Genomic DNA, 24,938 nt, shown 5'->3' with positions numbered 1-24,938 from the left:
AGTCAGAACAAAAAAAATCCCCGCCGTATTACCGGGCGATTGTTCACACTCCTGTTTATTCTTCCAAGGCCGGGTAACAATTGTCTGCCCCGTGCTTTGTGTATACGCTCAGAGCGTCCCTACTGACAACAGCATCCATATACCCCCGGGGCCAAACACAAGATCCTGACACAATGACCCCCGTCAGGATGGCAGCATAATGGTAGGTTACTGCACACTATATAGAAGCACTTACAAGGTGTCAGATTGTACTGATCTAATGGATTACACAGCAGAATAAACACACCATGAGCCTCAGGTCAGCAACAATGTATCAGCTCGGAGGATAGGAGCTAATGATAGTGTGCTCATTACATTGAGGACCAGGAACTGACAGATCATCTTCACATTGTACGTATAAGTTGTGAAATGATTAGGTGACTGTAATGAGAGCGCCTGCCATCTTTCTTATAAACCCCTAATCTGGATTTATTGGGAAATTCTGCAGCGGGGGGGCCAGGCCTGAATACTGGGCTTCCGGACATGGTGGATGACCAATATCTGGTGGAATGTTATTAGTCTCTTTACTGAGCCTGTGTGCAGATGATGTAACATGAGTGACCATCATACTGACTACAAGGCCCAACAAAGTCAGAATGTCTGTGATAGTTTATATAAATCAGGACGGACCATGTGGTAGCGTATAGCCGTATACACAGGCTCTAAGTGTATCCTCCTAGTTAGAGAATACATCAGACACGTCCGGGTACAGAGATCCCAGAGTAGCTTAGACACAGGGGGTGCACCACCATGCCGCACACCTCTCCCACATGCATCTTAACGTGTTTCTAGAATCTGTCAGTGTTTTTTTTTTTTTTTTTTTTTTATGACAGGAACACTAACTATTGTGTTCAGTGAAAAAGTATTTAGTACAATTTTACAGCAGTTCTTTTCACACATTTTTGAGTGTGTGTTGCAGCTTCATTCACTCGGAGGTAACAGTTATCCTGTACAGAGGGGGTGACCTGTGATTTTTATATAAGTCATAGGCGGCCCTGTTCACATTGGCATCACAGCCTTTAATACATATTTCATCAGAGTTACTGGGGGGGGGGGGAGGAGGGTTGCAGGCAATGGCTATTTTTCCCATCACAGCAATGGACATTACTAAAGACCCCATAATGATCACTCTGCAACATTTCTAAGGACCCCCATAGCATTACTCTGCAATAAGTGTATGACCCCCATAATGTTACTCTGCTAAATGTCTAAGGACCCCCCAAAGCATTACTGTGCAGTAAGTCTAAGGACCCCCATAGCATTACAATACAATAAGTCTAAGGACCCCCATAGCATTACCCTGTAATAAAATCTACAGACCCCCATAGCATTACAATACAATAAGTATAAGGACCCCCATAGCATTGCCCTGCAGTCTAAAAAACCCCCATAGCATTACCCTGCAATCTGAGGACCCCCATAGCAATACCCTGCAGTATGTATAAGGACCCCCATAGCATTACCCTGCAGTCTGAGGACCCCCATAGCATTAGCCTGCAGTATGTATAAGGACCCCCATAGCATTACCCTGCAGTATGTATAAGGACCCCCATAGCATTACCCTGCAGTATGTATAAGGACCCCCATAGCATTACCCTGCAGTATGTATAAGGACCCCCATAGCATTAGCCTGCAGTATGTATAAGGACCCCCATAGCATTAGCCTGCAGTATGTATAAGGACCCCCACAGCATTACCCTGCAGTATGTATAAGGACCCCCATAGCATTACCCTGCAGTATAAGGACCCCCATAGCATTACCCTGCAGTATAAGGACCCCCATAGCATTACCCTGCAGTATGTATAAGGACCCCCATAGCATTACCCTGCAGTATGTATAAGGACCCCCATAGCATTAGCCTGCAGTATGTATAAGGACCCCCATAGCATTAGCCTGCAGTATGTATAAGGACCCCCATAGCATTACCCTGCAGTATGTATAAGGACCCCCATAGCATTACCCTGCAGTATGTATAAGGACCCCCATAGCATTACCCTGCAGTATGTATAAGGACCCCCATAGCATTACCCTGCAATACGTATAAGGACCCCCATAGCATTACCCTGCAGTATAAGGACCCCCATAGCATTACCCTGCAGTATAAGGACCCCCATAGCATTACCCTGCAGTATAAGGACCCCCATAGCATTACCCTGCAGTATAAGGACCCCCATAGCATTACCCTGCAGTATAAGGACCCCCACAGCATTACCCTGCAGTATAAGGACCCCCATAGCATTACCCTGCAGTATAAGGACCCCCATAGCATTACCCTGCAGTATAAGGACCCCCATAGCATTACCCTGCAGTATAAGGACCCCCATAGCATTACCCTGCAGTATGTATAAGGACCCCCATAGCATTACCCTGCAGTATGTATAAGGACCCCCATAGCATTAGCCTGCAGTATGTATAAGGACCCCCATAGCATTAGCCTGCAGTATGTATAAGGACCCCCATAGCATTACCCTGCAGTATGTATAAGGACCCCCATAGCATTACCCTGCAGTATGTATAAGGACCCCCATAGCATTACCCTGCAGTATGTATAAGGACCCCCATAGCATTACCCTGCAATACGTATAAGGACCCCCATAGCATTACCCTGCAGTATAAGGACCCCCATAGCATTACCCTGCAGTATAAGGACCCCCATAGCATTACCCTGCAGTATAAGGACCCCCATAGCATTACCCTGCAGTATAAGGACCCCCATAGCATTACCCTGCAGTATAAGGACCCCCATAGCATTACCCTGCAGTATAAGGACCCCCACATTACCCTGCAGCCTGCTGTTCCTCCGCCATGGCACAGACCCCCATCCCTGGCTGCCACTGTATAAGCTTCCTGTGCAATCAATGGGCAGCTCTCCCCCACTGATAGTAATGACAGCTATAGAGCCGCGTTCACACTCACCCGCTCTCACCCCGGAGCCGTCACACGCTCATCTCCTCACACACCGATCCTCCGCGGCCGTTACAGCCTCACAACAAAGCGGCCCAGATGACAGCTCAGCCCCTCCTCCTCCCCGCCGCCATATCTCACGTCTCTGGCGGCAACAACTTCTCCAGGCAACGGCCGCGGCTGCCTCCACCCAAACCCCGCCCAGCAGGGGGCGGAGCGAGAGAGGGAACGCAACAACCTCGTTTCCCCGCCCATTTCCTCGCACAGATTTCCGGGTGGGCGGAGCTTGCGGTACCGCTGCTGCAGTGTTCTGATAGCAGATAACGCGTTGGCTGCAGTTGTCTGTGCGGGTGGGAAGGGAGGTTATTATAACTTCTGTTATTACAGCCTGAGCCGCTCCAGCTGCTGCACAACTACAAGGCCTACAAAGCTTTGGCCGCCCAGGCATGATGGGAGTTGTAGTTTTGGACACCGCTGGCGTGTTAAGCTCTTAGGGCATGCTGGGAGTTGTAGTTTTCCTACAGTACAGACAGCAGGTGGCATGAGGCAGGGGGATCTCACACACAATGTGGCCCAGACTGATCCCTGCCATCTCCATCACTCCATACACCTTGTAGCATTGTGTTTCCCATTGATTCTCAGCTATAGATGGTGGCAGTGTTTTTTAAGGAAAAAAAAACTGATGTGATGAATATGGCTTTTTTTTTTTGGTGTTTTTTGTGTCATTACAGCCTAAGGTGCCATCTAATGGCAAATAATTGCTGTTATTTTAAAACAACGGCCATTGTTTTGAAATAACAGCTGTTATTTGCCATTAGGTGGCGCCCCCCCACTAAGGGCCAGTTCACAGGGAGTAAAACTGGCAGAATTCTACAGCGGAACTCTCTGTTGGGGAATCCCGTTATCCTCTGTGTCATACTGGCGGTCTATGGGAGGGTTCAACTCTCCTGTGCGGAGAGAGGAGGCTCACGAGCCCTCCCATAGACCGCCTGTATAACACGGAGGCTGGCGGGATTCCGCAGCAGAGAGCTCAGCTATAGAATTCTGACATCTCAGGATGTGAGCGCCAGCTGTCTTCTGCTCCCTGCAACCCCCCCTCCCCCACACTACTTTAAAGGGGTTGTCCAGTGATTACTAATAATTTTTCATGCATAACAAACATGTATACCTACCTATCTCCTATTACTATGGGAATGAGTAATGATTCCTGAAACCAGTTATCACATCTGGTAGAGTCAACCCCAAAGATGGCTTGGCAAGCAGAATATCTTATTACTGTATCCGAGCCCTGGCCGCACCTTTATGGTGTGCAGAGTAGACATTTTATGCGTTGTTGAAATTCCTTGTAGTGATGGATCATTGCCACATTGATGACATCACACTTCCACACACCTGCATTATAAGATGCCGCCATCCTAGTGTTCCAGTTCACCAAGCACAAAGGACATTTACATATAATAGTCCTGTAAATGGCTAGTAATACAGATACTGAAGATTGTAAATGTAGTTCCTTATTAAAGGGGAGGTGATAAGTTCCCTTTAAAGGGTTCATAAAACGATCACAAAGCATCCTTCAGTTGCCCCCTTTTCCCCCGACAAGAAATCAGCTACAATGTGGCAGTAAGGGTATGTTCCCACTATGGAACACATGCCCAAATTATAAGCAGAGACCGTGCGGCAGACTCTGCTTGAAGTTCCCCCTGTCCCATAGACTCAATGATATTCTGAAGCTCAATCCACTGTCCGCCCAAAGATTAACATGTCCACCGCACGGCCTCCGCTTGAAATTTCGTTGCGTGTTCCATAGTGGGAGCACACCATTGTTTGTCAGTTCTTTGGGCAGATTGCAGATTGCTCTTAAGAAATCCCATTGAATCAGTGGGACAGACAGAATTTCAAGCAGAACAGGCAGCGCAGATTCTGCTTGAAATTCTTTGCCTATTCCATATCGTGAGCATACCTATGGTGTGCATTTTCCCTGCAGCAGCACAACAGGGGAAAATAAGCATTGCACATTGTCCGTTCATAACAATTGACACAGGACAGGTCCTCAGGACAGAGCTGCTCTATGCACTGGCTAAGAGATGGCCGTCCTAAATAGAAATGAGAATCCTGAACAAAGGATACTGCAAAAAATAACCACCCAGTATTCGTTTTTTAACATGAGAATTTATGTACGATTGGAATCCATTACAGCTATGTGGCAGACATGTACGCCTGGGAGACCACTAATGGATACCACAAAAAAATCCTAACCCTAACACTGTCAGGCGGGGTAGTGTTGGCACTGTACAACTGTATTCCTTGGGCATAATAATAGTACACCATGGGTGAGATGGTCAATACAAGCTACCTCACCGGGCAAATTCCAACCTATGGGCCGTTCCCAAATTCTGCCTGTCCTATTGCTTCAATGGGATTTCTTGTGCACTTCTGCTCTCCCAATGAACATGTTCGTTCTTTGAGCTGAGAGCAGAGGCGCATGAGAAACCCCATTGAAGCAATAGGGCAGGCGGGATCTCAAACGGAATCCTCCGCTCAGTGGGAATGGGCTTTAAGGACCCGGTTATCACAGTGGACACACTAAACTGTTTAGGAGCTGCCGACATTATAATTCATCATAATGCTGGGAGCTCCGAGGTCCAGTGTGCAGAACACTGACTGTGTACGGACTGAATTCTATGGACGCGTGAATGACCCCTTAATAAAAAAAATGTAGGTACTTAGTGCAAATGTCTGGGCGGTGGGTTGTAAGAAATAGTATAGGATATAGGGTCACTCAGCAAGTAAGGGTATGTTCCCACTACAGAATACGTGCAGAGACTTCCATTTGACTTCCGCCCGTCCCATAGACTCAATGATACTTGCCGGTGAATTCCGCCGTCCGCCCAAAAAATTTACGGTCAGTTCTTCAAGTGGAGGCCACGTGGCGGAATCCGCTTGAAGTCTCTGCGCATGTTCTGTAGTGGGAGCATACCCTTATTTAGGGACACTGATGGGGGACAGGTTCTCTTTGAGAGTCTGTTTCTTTCCCTACATAGTGGCCCCTAGCTAGACAGACATCCCAGGATTTCACAATTGCAGTGCTGCATGTTTTTGATGTCTTAGCAACTTCAAGGACTTTTAACAAACATGGTCATGGTCAGAAATGCTTTCAGATCTTGTGTCCTCCTCGTGCACCATATTTATGTATGCAGGTGTGAATTGTAGCTGAAGGATGCACCACGGCTTATGTAGAGGCAGTGTGGTATGAGCATGTATGAGATGCCCTGTCTTTATATATCCCCCCCCACCAGTAGGGAGAATTTATTAAGTTCAATCAAGCAAAGAGACAGATGGATGGCACCGCCTACCCTCCGTTACGGCAATGTCCCGGCACGACCACCACTCAAACACGCTCCAGCGGTGCTTAATCAGAAAAGAAGACTGTTCAGAACCTTCATAGTACAGAAAAGATGATGGCACTCACCCACTGCGTGAAATGCCGGCTTTATTGGACAGACATGGTGCAGGGGAGCGCAGGGGAGCACAGAGTCAGGTGACCGGTTTCACGGCAGAACGCCGCTTCGTCTAGCCCACACGTGGCCTCATGACGTCACCCCTTATATACACAAACTTTATCAACATGTGAACACATAACAATAAGACACAATGTTAAAATACATATAAGAAATGTCACATCGCACAATGTTTTTACAGAAGGTTAATGTCATTACGGGTATTTAACCCCAAGTTGCCCAGTGGTTCATATTTAATAATAAGTTCTGTTTCTTTTCTTAGTAGAAGGGACTCCCTATTACCACCATAGTTGGGTTGCGGTACCGCACAGAAGCCCACAAATGATAATTGGGAAGTATCTCCCTGATGCACCTCATTCATGTGTTTTATCATACGGGGGCTCCCTTTACCCGTTCGGACAGACCTCACATGTTCGGAGAATCTCTTGTACAATGCCCTGATGGTTTTTCCAATGTAGTATTTGTTGCATGAAAACACTAATGCATATACAATAAATTTACTTTTACAAGTGATAAAGTCCTCAACTCTATGTATATGTCCCCCCAGTTTCATATTGCAGGTATTTAGCAGGGAATTACATTAATGGCATTGGCCACATCTATGGTAACCCTTAGCGGCTTTTGTATTTAACCATGTAGTATTGGATTTATCAGACATATACATAGAGTTGAGGACCGCTTCTGGATCCGGTCGGGTCACGGAGATATCAGCCGCTGCCCACCCCCACTGTTCCCTGCAGTAACCCCCCTCCCTCCACTTCCCCTCTTGTAGGTAAGAGAGGAGAGCTAGTAGGCAGATAAGCTGGCAGCGGCTGAGGCTGTGAAGCAGTGGTGGCCTGGAGAGTTGCCCCCCTGAGTCCTGGCATGCTGATGGTGGAGTCCGCTGTGGCGGAGAGTGGCAGGTGCTGCATCTGTTTGAAGTTGGTGCCTGAGGGTGGCGTGAAAAAAAACAAAAGGAAAATACGACCTGCAGGAGATCAGTTAACTAAGGGCATATTCGGTTTATTTTTTTCACAATTATTTGCCCAGCCCCCTACTGTGTAGACTAAATATATTTGCCTGTCTATATCCTACATGTATAGATCTCCCTGTATATGCAATGTATGCATCTCTGTCTCCATACCGTTCATATATCTGGGCTTCCAGAACATAGAAAAATGCTTTTCTTCTATAGTACAAAGCATAGAAGAGGCTTTCCTGAGCTCCTGAAATGCAGCAAGCTGTAGCACCTCCTTACTCCTCCTATACCTGACCCTGATGGGGACTCCAGGTGTCAGGCAAGCGGACTGAGATCAGCGATCATTTGCAGTGCCTTAACAAGGCACGATTAATCACATGACCAGGCCGCACAAATGATCACTGCATCGTTCCTGCGCCCATGTAAATGCATTGCTATCAGTCGTATATATGTGTGAGATGTGTGGCCGATAGCGACAAATTTTTGCAATCATCGCATTTTCTTGATAATCGGCTCATGTAAAAGCGCCTTTATCCTCTATGTTTTTCTTCTTATCTCGGCTATTCTGCTTTCCCTCTCCTTTCCTCCCTTTGCTTTTGTTACCTCTCCATCTAGAGATGTGTGAAACTACACTAAGTTCGGCTTTATGAAAACCTTAAACGCTTATTTCTAATCACATCAGACAGATACGCTTGGTTGTTGATACATGTTTTATTAGTTCTCTTATAATATACTCCTTTTCTCTCCTCATACTCCTTTGGTCTTCCCTTCCTCTTCACTCTGCTGCACATCTTGCTTCTCTCAGTCTTCTTTGCTGTATACAATGTCTCTATGACACAGCCTGCTGTTTGTCCCAGCTCAGCCACCGTCTCACTATGCTGCACACCACCCCCCCTCCTTTGGTCATATGACTTACATCTATGGCTCCCGGCTCGCTCTACTACTGCAGGAATAACCAGGTATCTCCCTCCTCCCTTGGACGCCATTCATATAGCTTTACCCTTTTCTATCTGTGTCCCTTGTATACTGTTTTATGTATACGCTTACTTGGCTACCTACACAACATTCAGTATTCTTCACTTACTAAGCTTTATACCTGTCTCTATAGCCTCTTCATTCACATATAGCTTGTAGGCTTATAGCTTGTCTATTTCTTTGGGTTATTTATTATGACTAGCTATATCAAGGATGGGGAACCATTGGACCTCCAGCTGTTGCGAAACTACAATTCCCATCATGCCTTGACAGCTAAAGCTTTGGCTGTCTGGGCATAATGGGAATTGTAGTTTCACAACAGCTGGAGAGCAGAAGATTCTTCATCCCTCAGCTATTTAGAGGACCTTGATTTCCACCTCTTAACCCCTAGATGCACCAGGACGTTACTGTACGTTCTGGCGTGGCTAGGGGAGTTCAGAGGGAGTTCGCGCGGCACGGCCCAATCGCAGTACCCGCTATTTAGGCATTTAGATGCAGCTGTCAAAGTTAACAGCTGCATCTAAATGTTTGCCGTCCCCCAATTATTGGTGGTTTAATGGGAGGATCGCGCCCACGCCCCCCCCCCCCCCCCACGGAGGGGCGATCCCCGCATTTTTACCGGGCCAAGCGCTGCGCCGTAATGCCGCTGATCCCGGCTTGGCATTCTATTGCTTTCGGCAGCAGCCAAGTGCAATAGAACATTGATCTCATGGATCTCTATGCAGTATATCTATACTGCATAGATCTCTATGAGAGATCAGTGTAGTTATACTAGAAGTCCCCCAGGGGGACTTCTAGTATGTGTGTTAAAAAAAAAAAAGAAATGTTTTTTTTTTTAATCAATAAAAAATCCCCTCCCCTAATAAAAGTTTGAATCACCCCCCTTTCCCCATTCTATAAAAAAATAAAAATAAAATAAACATGTTTGGTATCGCCACGTGCATCATCCCCTGAACTATTAAATTATCACATTCTTGATCTTGCACAGTAAATGGCGTAAGCGCCAAAAAATTCTAAAGTGCAAAATTGCGGATTTTTGGTCGCATCAAATCTAGAAAAAAAAGTCACATATACACAAACAAGGTACCGATAGAAAGGACACATCATGGCGCAAATAATGACACCTCACCCAGCCCCATAGACCAAAGGATAAAAGCGCTATAAGCCTGGGAATGGAGCGGTTTTAAGGAACATATTTTTTTAAAAGGTTTTAATTTTGTAAAAGCCATCAAATAAAATAAAAGTCATACAAGTTACATATCGTCGTAATCATACTGACTTGAGGAACATGTATAACAAGTCAGTTTTACCCTAGGGTGAACGATGCAAACTCCCCCAATAAAAAAAAATGTGTTTGGTCTTTTTTCAATTTCACCACACATATAATTTTTTTCTGGTTTCATGGCATATTTTAGGCAAAAATTACATCTGCCATTGCAAAGTACAATTAGTTGCGCCAAAAATAAGGGCTCATCTGGGTCTCTAGGTGAAAAAATGCAAGTGCTATGGCCTTTTATACACGAGGAGGAAAAAAGTAAAGCGCAAAAATGAAAACTGGCTGTGTCCCCTAAGGGTTAAAGGAGAACTCCCACCAAATTTAAAACCTGTGAGGAAGGCAGAGGGAGTCCAGGAAAATAATAAACAACCTAAACTTACCCATACCCGTGCCTCTGTTGTGCCGCTTCTGGGTTCCACTGACAGCCGCCAGAAATCATTTTCAGCTGGAGACCGGGTGCGTCATGTAACTGGCCCTTCCAGCTGTAACCTCTCGACACAGCTGAGCGATTGCCTACTCAGCCAGTCAGTGAGTTGAGCTGTGTCCCGCCCCAGTCACTGATTGGCTGGGCAGGCAATCACAGGCTGGGTATGTGACGTTGCAGCTGAAAGAGCTGCAGGACACCAGCAGCTGTCAGTGGGAACCGGAAGTGGTGCTACTGGGGTATGTGGATAGGTAAGTTTACTTATTTTTATTATTTTCCTGCACCCCCCTGGCTTCCTGACTTTATTTAATATAGTAATTATTATTGATATTTGCATCTAGTCACAGGGGGGAGACTGGTGTAAAGTAGAATTGCCTGCATCACCATGTTTTTGTCTATTTCTGAACTATGTGTATTTGTGTTTTGATTTCAGGGTCTGATGAAGGTCTCGTAGCGTGGCTGGTGAGGCTAGTAGGGCAGTTGGTGGTTTTGGCTCGGTGTCCTCGGTGGTGGCTGCCATGCTGTGGGGTGAGGGCCTGCTGGTGTCATTCAGCAGCCTCCTGGTTTTACTGCTCCTGGTGACCCGCAGCCCGCAGCTCTCCAGTGTCCTAACTGGTGGCCTCTACCTCCTCCTCGTCCTCTTCAGGTTCGAGCCTATCCCGGAGTCCCAGGCACAACATGTTTTGAAGCCCCGGGGGAAGGTGTCCACCATCGCTCATAGAGGAGGAGCTCACGATGCCCCCGAGAACACCCTGGCAGCTATCAGAGTGGTCAGTATGCCTAAACCATGCCAGGGATTACTGGCATATGGTACCACCCCTGTGCCCTGACAGTGACCCATCATAGGCATCTTATAGCCTGAGGACAGGGGGGCTTTGGTGTAATAGTATTACAGGGGGCTCTAAACTGAGCTTGTTTGTTTCAATATGTCTCCATATTGAAAAAACTTGTATACTCTCTACTTGCTGTCATTGAATGGTTCTGTTCCGGTTTGAAATCCATACTTGCCCATTATTATTCTCTCAATGCCTAGTGACTGACAGAGGAAGGGGTACCACTATTTTGAATCCACACAAGGATTTGCTCCATTGTGATCAGTAGGGCAGATCCTTGGGGTTTTGTGCAGAATCTGCAACATATAAGGGACTTGCTATTTATTTTTTATAGAATAAATAGATGAAATTCACAATAACATTTTCCATTGCCTGTGAACAGGGTTGTGGATTGTAGGCAGATTTTCATAGACTCCATGTGAAAAATCTGCCTACAATCTGCAACATTGTTCACATGCACAGGCTGTGAAGCCAGCCTATGGGCCCTATTTCACAGGACGATTATCGTTCGCATAATCGTTAATGATAAACGGTCCAAACGGCCGCTATTACGAAAGACCTGAAATCATTCACCCATTTACATGGAAAGATAATCGTTACTTATGATCGTTCTTGCGGTCGTCTTGTCGCTATTGCATTCGTCACTACTGCGAACGACCGAACGACTTCTTATTCAATGCGAACGAGCAACGATAAAAATAGGTCCAGGTCTTATTAAACGATCAACGATTTCTCGTTCGGTCGTTAGTCTTTAACGGCTATTCAACCGAATGATTATTGTTTAGATTCGAACGATTTAACGATAATCTGAACGATAATCGTTCGGTGGAATAGGGCCCTATGGGGAAGCAGAGTTCTTAACCTTTTTTATCACTACATCTTCTAGGCCGCACAGAACGGAGCAGACGCTGTGGAGCTTGACCTGGAGTTCACTAAAGACGGAGTACCTATTCTCATGCATGACGAGACTGTAGAGAGGACAACAGACGGCTATGGTAAACTAAGTGACCTTACATTCGCTGAAGTCAGAAAGCTAAATCCTGCTGCGAACCATCGCTTACGGTGAGTGAAGATGTCAGGTATGGCTTATTTTGAGACGTATACATTTATATTATGAGTTTTCTATAAGAAGAGGTTTCAAGAGGTTGGAGTTGTTCCTTATCCACTTCTTGCCCTTAATCTACCTTACCACAGTTCTTATCTAGCATCATAGAAAAACTCCAGCATTTTATAAGACCTAGTAAAGATAAAGTATAATAGGAAGGATAGGATCAGTGCCAGCTGCTATGGTCTCATAAACACGCTATAAAATTGTGAAGCAATAGAAAGAAGGTCAGCTTGCTGCTTGTGTCCCACAGCTTTACAGGGGTTAAAGCGTTACTGTCGTTTAATATAGAATGTCACACAAACTTCAAAAGTTAAGGCTGTATTAGACGGCCCAACCTTCACTGTGAGCGGCTAGATGCTAGATCGGCGCTCGCTTACTAAGCCTTTCGGACAGCTCAATAATTGTGCAGCCATTGCCTTTAATCAGCTGCCAGCCCCGCATCTCTTATTACACAGAGAGATGTGCAGATGGCGGAAGATGTTTTCTTAACCTGTAAAGAAACCAAAATCAGCTGACAAGCCAGCATTCGGCAGATAATTTATCCATGGAAAAGGGCCTTTAGATTGGTCAGGGTCTTTGTGTGAGACCTCTCTGATTGTTAGTTATAGCCATGTGAAGCATCTGGCAATGTGCTTCTCTCCCCGGTTGCCCCCAATCTGAGTCACTGGAGAGCACTATTACACGGATCAATAATTCGCCCAAAGACACGATCATCGGTTGGTTGTTGTCGTTTAAACTTGCTTAAAAACCATCGACCCCCACATTGCTACGTGTAGTGGTGCACTGCTGACGGCTGATGACAGCGTAAACGTAATAAACTTTTTACTAACCTATTCTCCTCTGTTGTCCTGCAGTCTTTCCCCTGTATTCTCAGCTCACCCTGATGCTTCTGGCCCCATTTCTTCAGCGACAGGCTGCTCAGCCAATCACTAGCCACGGCGGTCTCCCGTCTCAGCCAGTCATTGGCTGAGCAGCCTGTCACTGAAAAGACGAGGCCAGAAGCATCAGCAGGGAGTGGGGAACACAGATGGAAGGCTGCAAGACAGCGGGGGAGATTTCTAAACCAGAGTACCCCTTTAAAAAATTGCTTAAAAAGCATTTTTTAATATACTTGCAGGTGGCAGGGGCGTAACTAGGATTCATGGGGACCTACAGGTCCCACTGGTGCCTGGGCCCCACAGCAGTTGCATTGTCTGCCTTTATGGTAGCTAGGCCACTGCCTCTAATATGTATATAATACCCTGATATATACCTTGCTAATATGTATATAATACCCTCATATATACCCCTCTATTACATACATCCTACAGGTATATATGAGGGTATTATATATATGAGGGTTTGAGTTTGGAACACTTCTGCAAGCTGGTGACTGTACTTGCAGCCCCACCACTCTGAGATGTTGTCCCTGGGGGAAAAGGGAGGGAGGGGTCAGCCTGTCGTCTGGGCCCGATAGCAGTTGCATGGTCTGCCTCCATTGCCCTTGGTAGCTACACCACTGGTAGATGGGTACTTTACATATACCCACCTTGTACATGGGACAATACCCTGTGCCTTCTCTGCTATCCCATAAGCTAGCTATATCTGTTTTTTGTTCTGTGTACTTTCTCCATGTTGGTATGTGTGCACAAGTGGCTACAGTACCTAAGAGACCTTCATAGCCCCTCCACAAGCCCTGCTGGTATATACAGTGCTGATGACCACCTTGCATATCCACCCAGTATTCTCCTAGTAGACACCTGCCAGTTCTTATTAATTGACAAGGTTGTTTAACTAATGTGGTTTTGCTGGGGGAATGTTCACGGATCACCACTCCTCTCAGACTCCATCAGCTAGTACATACAGTAGCTGGATACATACAAAGGAAACAATACCTGTACAGTGTTTACAGACATCTCCAGATAGAACCTGTTTATCTAGTGTGAGAGGTCTGGCATGTGCGGTATGGATCAGTGTTCTAAGAATAGCTGTATTCATGTATAGCATTACTATCAGAAGATATGTAGGTTAACTCAGTACATACAATGGTAATATAGTCAAGATGCTTAGTCATAGGAGCAAATGTAAATGAGCCCTTTATAGTATATTAGTCATTTACATTTGGTCCTTGACCAAACTTAGTACCATCTTAATAAGGTCAGAATTCTGCAGTGATTTCCTAACTAATCTTCACAGCGGTTCATGCTCCATATCTCTGACACAGAGCTCCAAATTCCCTGCATAACCATAGCTTTGTAGTTTACTTCTATTCAAAAATCTCAAGTGTTCCTGTACTTATCAGCTGCTGTATGTCCTGCAGGAAGTGGTGTATTCTTTACAGCCTGACACAGTGCTCTCTGCTGCCACCTCTGTCCTTGACAGGAACTGTCCAGAGCAGCAGCAAATTCCCATAGAAAACCTCCCCTGCTTTGGACAGTTCCTGTCTCGGACAAAGGTGGCAGCAGAGAGCACTATGTCAGACTGGAAATAATACACCACTTCCTGCAGAACATATAGATTTTCATTGGAGTACCCCTTTAACATTGGTTATGGACAGCCGGACTTTTTATCACTCTCTGTGGAGGATTTGGAGCTCTGTATCTGAATAATTAAACCCAAAGCTTTACTAAGATTTTTTTTTTTACCCAGAAAGGTTTGGGCTACTATAGAATTTCCTATGTCTGGGTTTCTCCAAGCCAACAATTCAGTTTAATATAAACTACATAGTCTTGTCCTGTCTGGTTCACCTGTTCCAGCTATACTGTAGAAGTGGTCACGAGCCTAGGGTCCTATTACACTGAGCGATTTTTAACGATTAAAGTGACTCTGTACCCACAATCTGCCCCCCCCCTCCCCAAACCACTTGTACTGGCGGATAGCTGCTTTTAATCCATGACCTGTCCTGGGGTCCGTTCAGCAGGTGATGCAGTTATTGTCCTAAAAACAACTTTTAATCCTGCAGCGCTGTGTCTAACGGCCGGGGCTTACATTTGTGTATGCATTAGGTTGGCACACCCTCTATGTCCTTCCTCCCATCCCTCCTCATCATTAGGAATGCTCCAGGCAGATTTCTTCCTATTCCCCACCTGTGTGCATAATGAACATGGGCTGGATCGATAAGACACCTGTGCAAAGCTCAAACAGCAGTAAATGTTCCTGGATCATTCCTAATGATGAGGAGGGTGGGGAGGAGGAGGGAAGGAGAGGTGGTGCCAGCCTAATGCATATACAAATGTAAGCCCCGGCCGTTAGACGCTGCAGGATTATAAGTTGTTTTTTAAGAGAATAACTGCATCACCTGCCGAATGGACCCCAGGACAGGTCTTGTATTAAAAGCAGCTATCCGAAGGTACAAGTGGTTTGGGGGGGGTCAGATTGTGGTTACAGAGTCGCTTTAAGGACTAACGATAAACGATCGCAAACAAGATTGCTTATCGTTAACCTGAAATCATTCACCATATTACACAGAACGATAATCGACAGTTACGATCGTTACTATGATCGTTTATTCCTTCTGATCCCAGAAAAACAATGAACAATGTGCTATTACACTAAACGATTAGTAAAAAAAATGCAGAACTTGAGCGAACGAACGTGGAATTACAGCGAACGATTAACGAACGATTAACAATAATTTCAGGTTCAGATCTAGATCAACGATCAACGACATAACGAACGTTTTTTCGATCGTTGCCTGCAATTACACAGAACGATTATCGTTTAAATTTGAGCAATTTAACGATTTTTCGCACAATAATCGTTCCGTGTAATAGGGCCCTTACACTAACCATGATAACACATTGTGCTTCTCCCCTCACAGACACCTGTATAAGGATGAGAAAGTTCCGACTTTGAAGGAAGCCGTACAAGAATGTTTACATCACAATCTAGTGATTTACTTTGATGTGAAAGGCCATGCGGCCCAGGTAATAATGTAACCTGTGTGGTAGAAACAGGGGTTTAGCCTCCACTTCCTCCTCCTCTGCCCTATTACATAACAGGGGTCACATATAGAATAGTTTGGGGGGAACTTTGTTGAGGGTTATGTTTTCCACAAATGTCTACAGGATGGACAGTTATGAACCATCAAAGGGGTTTTCTGAGACTTTTCTTTTTATTTAACGTCTTATTGGTGGGGTGCATACACCTGGAATCCCCACTGATCAGCTGATTGCCAGAGCTGCAGAACCCACCTATACAGAGAAGAGGGGCAGAAGCAGACAGCTCCTTATACTGGCAGAGCTGGCTTACTGCAGCTCACTTACCTTTTATTTAGTAGGTGCTGAGCTACAGTAACCTAGAAAGACTACTACACCATGCGTCCAGCTATCTTCCCTGTGTATGTGGGTGACGCGGTTGCAAACAGTCAGAGAACCCACTGATGAGATATTGATGGCCTATCCTGGGGAATAAGTTCCCTGATACACTTTTATTAATGGGGTTGACCCACAATTAAAGGGGTTAGCCAGCATTACAAACAACATAGCTACTTTCTTGCAAAAACAGCCTGTCCTCAGGTTGTGAGTGGTATTACAATTCACCTCCATTCACTTTAATGTAACTAAGTTGCAAAATCCACACCCAAACTGATGGCAGGAGAGGTCATTTTTTTCTAAAGACTGCAGCCATGTTTTTCTAAGCCAGGACAACCCCTTTCCTAGAGGTTATCCAGGCTTCTGAAAAAATAAGTTTTCTTTCTTCCAGAAGCAGCAGCACTGTTGTCCTTAGTTTGGCTTTGCAGCTCAGTTCTGTTGAAGTGAATGGAGCTGAATTGTAATACCACACACAACATGGGGACAGGGGTGTTGCTGTTTTTGCAAGAAAGTAGCTGTTTTTTGTTCTAATCCTGGATAACCTCTTAAATTTTTCAGTTATACCACACAAGATAGATTTCCTTTAGAATCATTTGTTACATAGCTGGCGCCCCCTGCTGTTCATTTGATTTATCTTGTACACAGAGGTGATTCCTGCTTATATACAAGTCAGCCAATAAAATCCAGCCTCTTCTCACCAGCAATAGACCCCGGGAGCGTCATAACAAATCTGTAATCACAATATCTCACAGGGGCATTTTTTTACATTATTCCCATTTTGTCTGATCGAACTAAAAAAAAGGGATATTAAATCATGGGACAATAACCCATAAGAAGTAACCATGGGAAGGTAGATACATATCCAGTATTAATGCCACACCATACATGAGGTCATAGAAGTTTATTTGTGTGTGGTGTCCTTTAGTCTTCTGACATCTAGTGTCTTAGAGTTAGTATTACATTGTTTATATGACTCAATGATCTGCACCAGGACAAGCCCCTTTACATTGGGACAATAGCTGTATATTGAGTGCCAAAAGCAATATCCTGTCCTGTAGAATCAGAGGAGACTTTGGGTTAAACTAAAGGCAAAGAGGCTTGTCTGGTCTCCACTGATTTTCTCTTTTTAGTCTTGTAAAACTCACCATTATACTGCAGATATGTGCTATAAATAAGTGCCAGATTTGCTTGGATAAAATACACTTGAAGTATTACTGGAAGTATGGACAAGAAGAGAAAATAGCACTGCACCTCACACCTATGGCGGATACTAATGCTTCTCAGCTACATTTAAAAACCAACTCCAGGATGTTGGTTTATAATTTGATCAAACCATATTGCCCCATGTACCAGCGTGCAGGTCTCCTGGCTCACACGGGTCCCTACACTAACTCACCACCGTGTCAGTCAGCGACCGCCATCCCCGCAAGACGTGCACAACCAGCAAAGGGAGGCCATAGAACAGCCTTGCAACCCCACTGTCACAGGACCAATACCCAGAGGCCCCCGTAAATCCCAGCAGGCACCGCCGGCGGAGAAAGCTGTCACCAAACAACACAAGTGTGAACAAGATCTAAAACACTCACCACACTCCAGCAGGTAGAATGGGAAGGATAGGTTCTGGTGGGGCTTTTTGGGTCTGGTCCTGTGACATGGGGGTTACGGGGCCATTCCATGGCCCCCCTTCCCTGCACGTGCACGCTTTGCGGGGGCGGCTGTCACTGACCGACACGGTGTGGAGTTAGCGTAGGGACCCGTGTGAACCAGGAGACCTGCACGTTGGTACATGGGGCTATTATGGCTTGATCAAATCATATACAGACACTCTGGTGTTGATTTTTAATATAGGCCAAGCGGCATTAGTATCAGCCATAGGTGGGATGTGCAGCCGTTCCTTTCTCTCCAGTTACTGGAAGTATATTGTAATCTAAACGATTTGCTGGCTGTGGTGATGAACATAATCCAGGATCATTTTTTTCAGGCTGCAGAAGCTCTCAGGAAGTTGTACATTGACTTTCCGCGCCTCTACAACTGCAGCATTGTCTGTTCTTTCGAGCCAAGTGTCATTTATAAAGTAAGTAGCACATCACCTCTGTTCACTGTAATTGAATTCTTGACACACTTTAATGTTTTGTTGGATGCATTGTTATTAGGGCTGGACTACCCATCTGGCTTTTTTTAAACTAATGACTTACTATGTTGTGAAGTGCAGAGAGGGTACTGTGCTGGGGAAAAGCCAGCCGTCAAGCTGTTCATGGACTGGTCCATCTGTAAAATTCCATTGGTGACCAGTAACCTATCTTGTGGATTGTTAGTCTATTTTGCCAGAAACACCCCTTTAAACACCCCCTAAATAGTATAAAAAAACCATAAGGCTATATTCACACGTCGTATTGTACCGTAGTGTTCTGATCCCGCTTGGGATCCCGGCCAGAGCGTATACAATGTGTATACGCTCCAGCCGGGATCCCATAGAAGATAGGGCAGTGTGTTCCGGCATACAAAGTATGGCCGTTGTTGCCGATGGTAACAACGGCCGTACTTTTACGTAGTGTGAACATAGCCTTAAACATGTTTAGCATAAACCAGACAGCAAGTGGGCCCGCTGTGCTCTCCAATGCTAGGGTTGAAGTTTACTCCCAGTTTGACCCTGTGTATAGACAAGACCCTCATGTTGCAGCTGTGCACTCTGGGAAAGAAAGAGTATGTTCTGAATAACATATCCATATGTCTACTTAGTGATATGATTGTAGGACATGGAGGAGAGAATGTATTTCAGCTCTCTGCGCTATTATTGCTCTAGAGCTACACATTGGAGGAGATTTTACATTACCAACACAAGTTTAGGCTATGTTTACACTATGTAAAAACAACGGCCATTAATTCACAAATAACACAGTTGTTTGCCCAACAACGGCCACTGTTATGAAATACAGCCCTTGATTTTAACATAGTGTGAACATAGCCTTAGACTGGTCTATCTCTGCACGAATTTTACCATTAAAGCGTAACTTGTCACTCTGCTGTTTTTCCTGATCAGTGTGCAGCTGCCGGAAGATCGAGTAACCATGGATTCATTCACGCTAGGTGAGTTCCATGCACAAACCCTATTCTGCTTCAATAGGGCCTGTGTATGGCGCTCAGACATTGTGGACTTATCCTTGGATACCAGATCTTCCAGGCCAGAAGCAAAAGCTGCAGAATGACAGGTACAAATTTAAGAGACTTTTCAAGAGTTTTAAATTGGTAGTCTCTCCCTTCGATGGTCTTCAAGGTCACCGAATCGAGGGGCTATAATTCTCAAGTGAACACTATGGTTTTTTTCATGGATTTTACTCCAGTCAAAGCTCTGCACATTTGGGAGCAGCTATACCAAATTGCCCCATTCAGTTCGATGGGATGAACTGTAGCACCAGTTACAGATGAATAGTTCCCAACATGGCTGCAGTTTAAAGGAGTACTCCGGGCTGGGGTCATTTTTATTGTACGGCCAGGGAGTTGGTGGACATAGAAGCCGCCGGTCACTTACATCCCCGGTTTCAGCACCGGGTCCCAGATCGCGCCGCCCCGTTCTCCTATCCGGCTGCCGCTTCCTGGTCTGAGCTGCGGCTTGAGACGTGACATCTCAAAGCAGCTCAGCCATTTTGCAGTCGTAGCGGGGTCTTGTCTCAGCCGCTAAATGGCTGAGCTTCATTGAGACGTCACATCTCAAGCCGCAGCTCAGACCAGGAAGCGGCAGCCGGACGGGAGACAGGGGAAGCGCGAGTCGGGACCCCGAACTGGAACCAGGGAGGTAAGTGACTGACGGCTTCTTTATGGACCTCCGCCCAGAATACCCCTTTAAGCCCCTAAGAGTACAACCAGCTCTTTCAGAGTCCAAAATGGCATACATGTCTCATTGAGCAGTGGTACACACATGCTCCCATTCTCTTGTTTGCCGCATGGTTCGGATTAACTAGTCAGATGCTGAATGACAGCTGAAGAGGGAGTTGCAATAGGAGCCATTATTCTACATGCCATAGAACGTGATGTGAGTTGCTCATGAGACTCCTCCATCATCTCCTTCCACAATAAGTGTTTCTTCTCATCCCTTCTGTGAACCTATAATGAAGAGCATATTGTTTGTTCCACAGATGAGGCAAGCAGACATCAATGTAGTCACCGCTCTGACACATAGGCCGTGGAGCCTCAGTCATCTAGGGGATGGGAAACCTCGCTTTGACTCCATTTGGAAGCATTACTTCTACGTATCAATGGATGTCCTCCTGGATTGGGGGCTGCACCACATCCTGTGGAATCTCTGTGGAGTATCAGCCTTCCTAATGCAAAAGAATTACGTATCAAAGTAAGTGGTAATGATGGGGCGCAAAATGTTTAGCCTTTACAATAGTCCAGCAGCCTAGAGGACTGTGATGGCCGAAGTCTCAGCTATTTTCACACTTCCATTAGCAATCCTGGCAGATATGTCGGGAAGAATCCCCATTAAACCCCAGTGTATATCAATGGGATCTTTAGGGTGCCAATGTATTGTGTGTTCCGTTATAAACAGTAACAACTATACAGGTGTGAACAGAGCCTAGAAGGCTTATATTATGTAAGGGACATCATATCTACATCTCCAAGGAGCAACAAAAATGCTTCAAGGGATATTCCCATAAATCCCCGACGTGGTTGGGTGTGGGCAGTCATTGTGTCACTGGAAGATATAGAAATGGTGAAGTGAGCAGGCAGTGTTTCAGGTTTAGCCTCGCTTTACTGTACCTACCCAGATTAGCATGGGTCCACCACACCAGACAGACAAGTACAGAGGAAGAGGGTACTCTGCCCACCGAGGGGATAGATGATGGTGGGTGAGGGAAGCAGCTGTTCTTGTAGCAGAAGAAGTGGCAGCAGGGTTATTGTAGGTTGCAACCTGACCGTTTATTAAAGTGACTCTGTACCCACAATCTGACCCCCACAAATCGCTTGTACCTTCGGATAGCTGCTTTTAATCCAAGATCTGTCCTGGGGTCCGTTCGGCAGGTGATGCAGCTATTGTCCTAAAAAACAACTTTTAAACTTGCAGCCCTGTGCAAAATGGCCGTGGCCTAGATTGTGTATGCATTAGGCTGGCATACCCTCTCCATCCCTCCTCCCCACCTTCCTCATCTTTAGGAATGCTCCCTGCAGATTGTCTCCTATTCATCAGCTGTGTTAGCATGGCACATGGGCTGGATCGTTAAGGTACCTGTGCAGTGTTCAGACAGGAGAAAATGTTCTAGGGGCATTCCTAATGATGAAGAGGGCGGGGAGGAGGGATGGAGGGGTGGTGCCAGCCTAATGCATACACAATCTAAGCCACGGCCGTTGGGCACAGGGCTGCAAGTTTAAAAGTTGGGTTTTTTTAGGACAATAACTGCATCACCTGCCGAACGGACCCCAGGACAGATCTTGAAATAAAAGCAGCTATCTGAAGGTACAAGTGGTTCAGGGGGGACAGATTGTGGGTACAGGGTCGCTTTAAAGGCAAAATCTCAAATTGACCACAGATGTCACTAAAAGACTAATGTAATCTGTCTCCTTATCCCACAGAGATTACGTGGAGAAGTGGAACAAGAGAGGTATAGAAGTGGTGGCCTGGACTGTCAATACGGGCACGGAGAAGCTTCACAATGAGCACGTCCTGCACAGTAACTTCATCACCGACAGCATGGTAGAGGACTGTGACCCTCACTACTGAAACGTCCACCATAGTGCGGCCTGTAAACACTTTTAGAATGATAGGGATATCCAATCATCTTGGAGTCATCCCTTTAATTAATGTTGTTCACATGTCTGTCTTAAAATGATTTTCTCAGTGTGGTCAATTCGCTGCCACCCAGCTGGGGGTAAGCCTTCTGTCACAGAGAAGATGGACCCCCAGTATAGGTGTATGAAGTAATTCACTATATATTCACTGTACTTGAAGTTAATTTTTAAAGTGGTGACCATTAATCTGAATGAATAGGTGTATTAAGGGAACTACTTCAGGGAAATTGTGCAATAGACATTTATCTAATAGAAGTGGGAGCCATCTCTCATTAACATTAATAGGATTGGTCATAAAACATTGATTGGTTAGGTTACGACTGGCTAGACCCCCAATGGATCACACTCTAGTCCCCATAAACCTGCACATACACAGTCTGCAAACCAAGCTGTTCTCAGGATCAGTGTCTTATGACCTCACCCTATGATAGTGTAACCTCACATATCATTTGATGGCTGTTCATATAACGGGTTACTAAATAACTTAGTTTATGCTGATTTATATAGAACTGGAAGAAATATTCATAGGACTATAGGATAATTAGACAAAATATCTGAAGCCCAGTGAAGTAGAGAGGTTTAGAACAGGACACTTCATTCATTATAACCTCAGATGACTAAAAGGGGTACTCCAGAGGAAAAAAATATCTGTGCCAGAAAGTTATACAGTTTTATAGTTAATCTCTTTTTAAGAAAACAAAAACCTTCCAATATGTATCAGCTGCTGTATGTCCTGCAAGAAGTGACGTATTCTTTCCAGTCTGACATGGTGCTCTCTGCTGCCATCTCTGTGGCAGTCGGACAGGAATGAACTGAACATCTTCCTTGAGGAAAAAACATCAGAATTACTGGAACGCTTAAGGTTTTTATTAAATAGATGTAATTTACAAACCTTTATTGAACTGCCATGGTACATTCTCCTAAGTCCTGTGTAATGGCTGCCGTTAGGCTTGTGTAGACTGCACATAGTAAACCCATCCAGTACAATGGTATAAGCTTAGCTGGTCTTACATGATAAAAGATTTTGATGCTGTATACAGGCAAATGTTCTCTAGGAAAATGTGTGATGCTAAAATGCTATATTTATAAGATTTGTAGACTTAATGGTGATGTGGAAGGCTGATATCAAATTACAGGAAATGGTTGCAGTCATTGGTGCTATAGATGGTGCGATTAGTTATTAAAGAAACACTCAGACCAAAAGTGATCCTGTATTTTGTGTGGTGGTGGATGGTGCACGCCATAGGAAAACTAAAGGAACAAAAAAAAAACAAAAAACCTGCCTTGCTCAGCAACCAGCCAGAGCTCTTATTTTTTATGTTACCATGTGATGGAGAACGAACTGTAGCTGCACTGTGTCTTTATTAAAAATTGCCCATCAGTTTTGCTGGTGTGGAGTTGTCCAAGATTAGGAGAAAAAAAAAAAGACTTGAACATCTCTAACATTGTCTATTTTCATTATAGTTCAGCTTTCTTAATTGAGCTGAAATACCAGAAACCACCTATGGGCACAAACTGTTTTTTCTCTATCCCTGGACAACCCTTGCAAGGGATTAGATATTTTTACCTATTGGCTATAGGTAATTCTGTTCCTAAAATAAAATAATACATTGAAAGCCTGTCTTTCTGTGATTGTCTTCATTTAATGTTACTTTCAGTGTGAATGGTGGTGTGTGTAGGCTAAGGGCACCTGTAATACCTGTAAACAAGCGCTGATCTGCTAGATCAGCGCTCATTTACTGGGCCTATTACACGGCCCAATAATCGTTTAACAAGGGCTGCAGGGACATTGTTACCGATGTCCTTGCAGCCCTTGCTTAGATAATATACATTACCTATCCACGCTCCAGGGCTGCTGCTGCGGTCCGCTTTTCCCCGGGTCCCACGTGCTCTAGCTTCAGAGCGGCCTGTCAGCTGACAGGCCACTCAGCCAATCACAGGCTGCGGCGGTCCCGCCCTGTGGTTGGCTGAGTGGCCTGTCAGCTGACAGGCCGCTCTGAAGCTAGAGCACGCGGGACTCTGGGAAAAGCGGACCGCAGCAGCAGCCCTGGAGCGTGGATAGGCAATGTAGATAGTCAGTCGCCGGCCGCGCATCGCTATTATACGTAGCGGTGCGTGGTCGGCACCCGACAATTATAGGTTCTAACCTATATTAACAATCAGCCGATGATAACGATCAGTGCTTTTATTACACAGAGCGATAATCGGCCGAATCGGGCCGATTATCGTTCCTTGTAATAGTACCCCAAGGCTCCATCCTTCTGACCTTGGGCCTTCTAGTCTAGGAAAATGCTACTACTGGGAGGGACTCCATCCAGAAGAAAAAGAAAAAGGTGTTTGCCAATTTAAAAATACTTGTCCCCTATCCACAGAATAGGGGACAAGTATGAGACTGTGGGGGGGGGGGGTCCAACCCCCCGCCCCCTTGGGAATCTCTGTATCAGAGTCTTTTCCAAGCTCCTGAAAAGTTGCAAGCTGCATTGCCTCCTCTCTCTCCCCCCCCCCCCCCCCCCCCTCTGCTTGATTGACACCTGGAAGCTGAGTCTGAAGCAGGATCAAGAATGGAAGGGGGGAATAAGGAGGTGTTCAATTTCCAGGAACTTGGGAAAGTCTCAGACTCTTTGTTCTACATACTCTTAGTTATAAACCACTTCATTTACCAAAAAGACACAAGACAAAAACAAACCCCTGCTTTTAAGTTTTGGCCACTAGGTGTCCCACTTCCCTACAAACCACTGTCTATTGTAAATTCCCTAACAGGCAAAGACCAGCATAACTCATATTTAAAGGGAACTTGTCGCTCCGGGCAGCTACCCCGAACCC

At 45.4% G+C, this 24,938-nt stretch overlaps 2 protein-coding genes across 3 annotated transcripts in view; one reads left to right on the top strand and one right to left on the bottom strand.

Annotated features, from left to right (window-relative positions):
- CCP110 (centriolar coiled-coil protein 110) overlaps positions 1-3,161 on the bottom strand; it is a 28,552-nt gene extending 25,391 nt beyond the window's left edge. The window contains exon 1 of the mRNA XM_069983780.1: positions 2,957-3,161. The gene's annotated coding sequence lies outside the window, so the exon portion shown is untranslated. The remainder of the gene's footprint in view (positions 1-2,956) is intronic.
- On the top strand, positions 3,010-23,734 carry GDE1 (glycerophosphodiester phosphodiesterase 1). Of its 2 annotated transcripts, none has more exons than XM_069983783.1 (7): positions 3,010-3,219; positions 10,529-10,865; positions 11,815-11,990; positions 15,836-15,941; positions 18,310-18,402; positions 20,462-20,673; positions 21,900-23,734. In XM_069983783.1, exons 2-7 carry the CDS (start codon positions 10,614-10,616, stop codon positions 22,045-22,047), a joined length of 987 nt encoding a protein of 328 aa, XP_069839884.1. In that variant the 5' UTR covers positions 3,010-3,219; positions 10,529-10,613; the 3' UTR covers positions 22,048-23,734. The 2 variants fall into 2 exon arrangements, with proteins under 2 accessions (XP_069839884.1, XP_069839883.1); XM_069983782.1 differs by lacking the exon at positions 3,010-3,219 and adding an exon at positions 8,286-8,379.
- Positions 23,735-24,938: the final 1,204 nt, after the last annotated feature.

The sequence above is a fragment of the Dendropsophus ebraccatus genome, chromosome 9 (assembly GCF_027789765.1).
Source record: "Dendropsophus ebraccatus isolate aDenEbr1 chromosome 9, aDenEbr1.pat, whole genome shotgun sequence".
Lineage (NCBI taxonomy): Eukaryota > Metazoa > Chordata > Amphibia > Anura > Hylidae > Dendropsophus > Dendropsophus ebraccatus.
The sequence above is the reverse complement of the archived record's forward strand: the minus strand, read 5'-3'. Positions and strand labels throughout refer to the sequence as shown.

Excerpts from the sequence above, each read along its gene's own strand:
- GDE1 (XM_069983783.1), top strand. The coding sequence starts at position 10,614 with ATGCTGTGGGGTGAGGGCCTGCTGGTGTCATTCAGCAGCCTCCTGGTT. Across the intron at positions 18,403-20,461 it reads AGCCAAGTGTCATTTATAAA|ATGAGGCAAGCAGACATCAA; the intron begins GTAAGTAGCACA and ends TTTGTTCCACAG. Across the intron at positions 20,674-21,899 it reads CAAAAGAATTACGTATCAAA|AGATTACGTGGAGAAGTGGA; the intron begins GTAAGTGGTAAT and ends CTTATCCCACAG.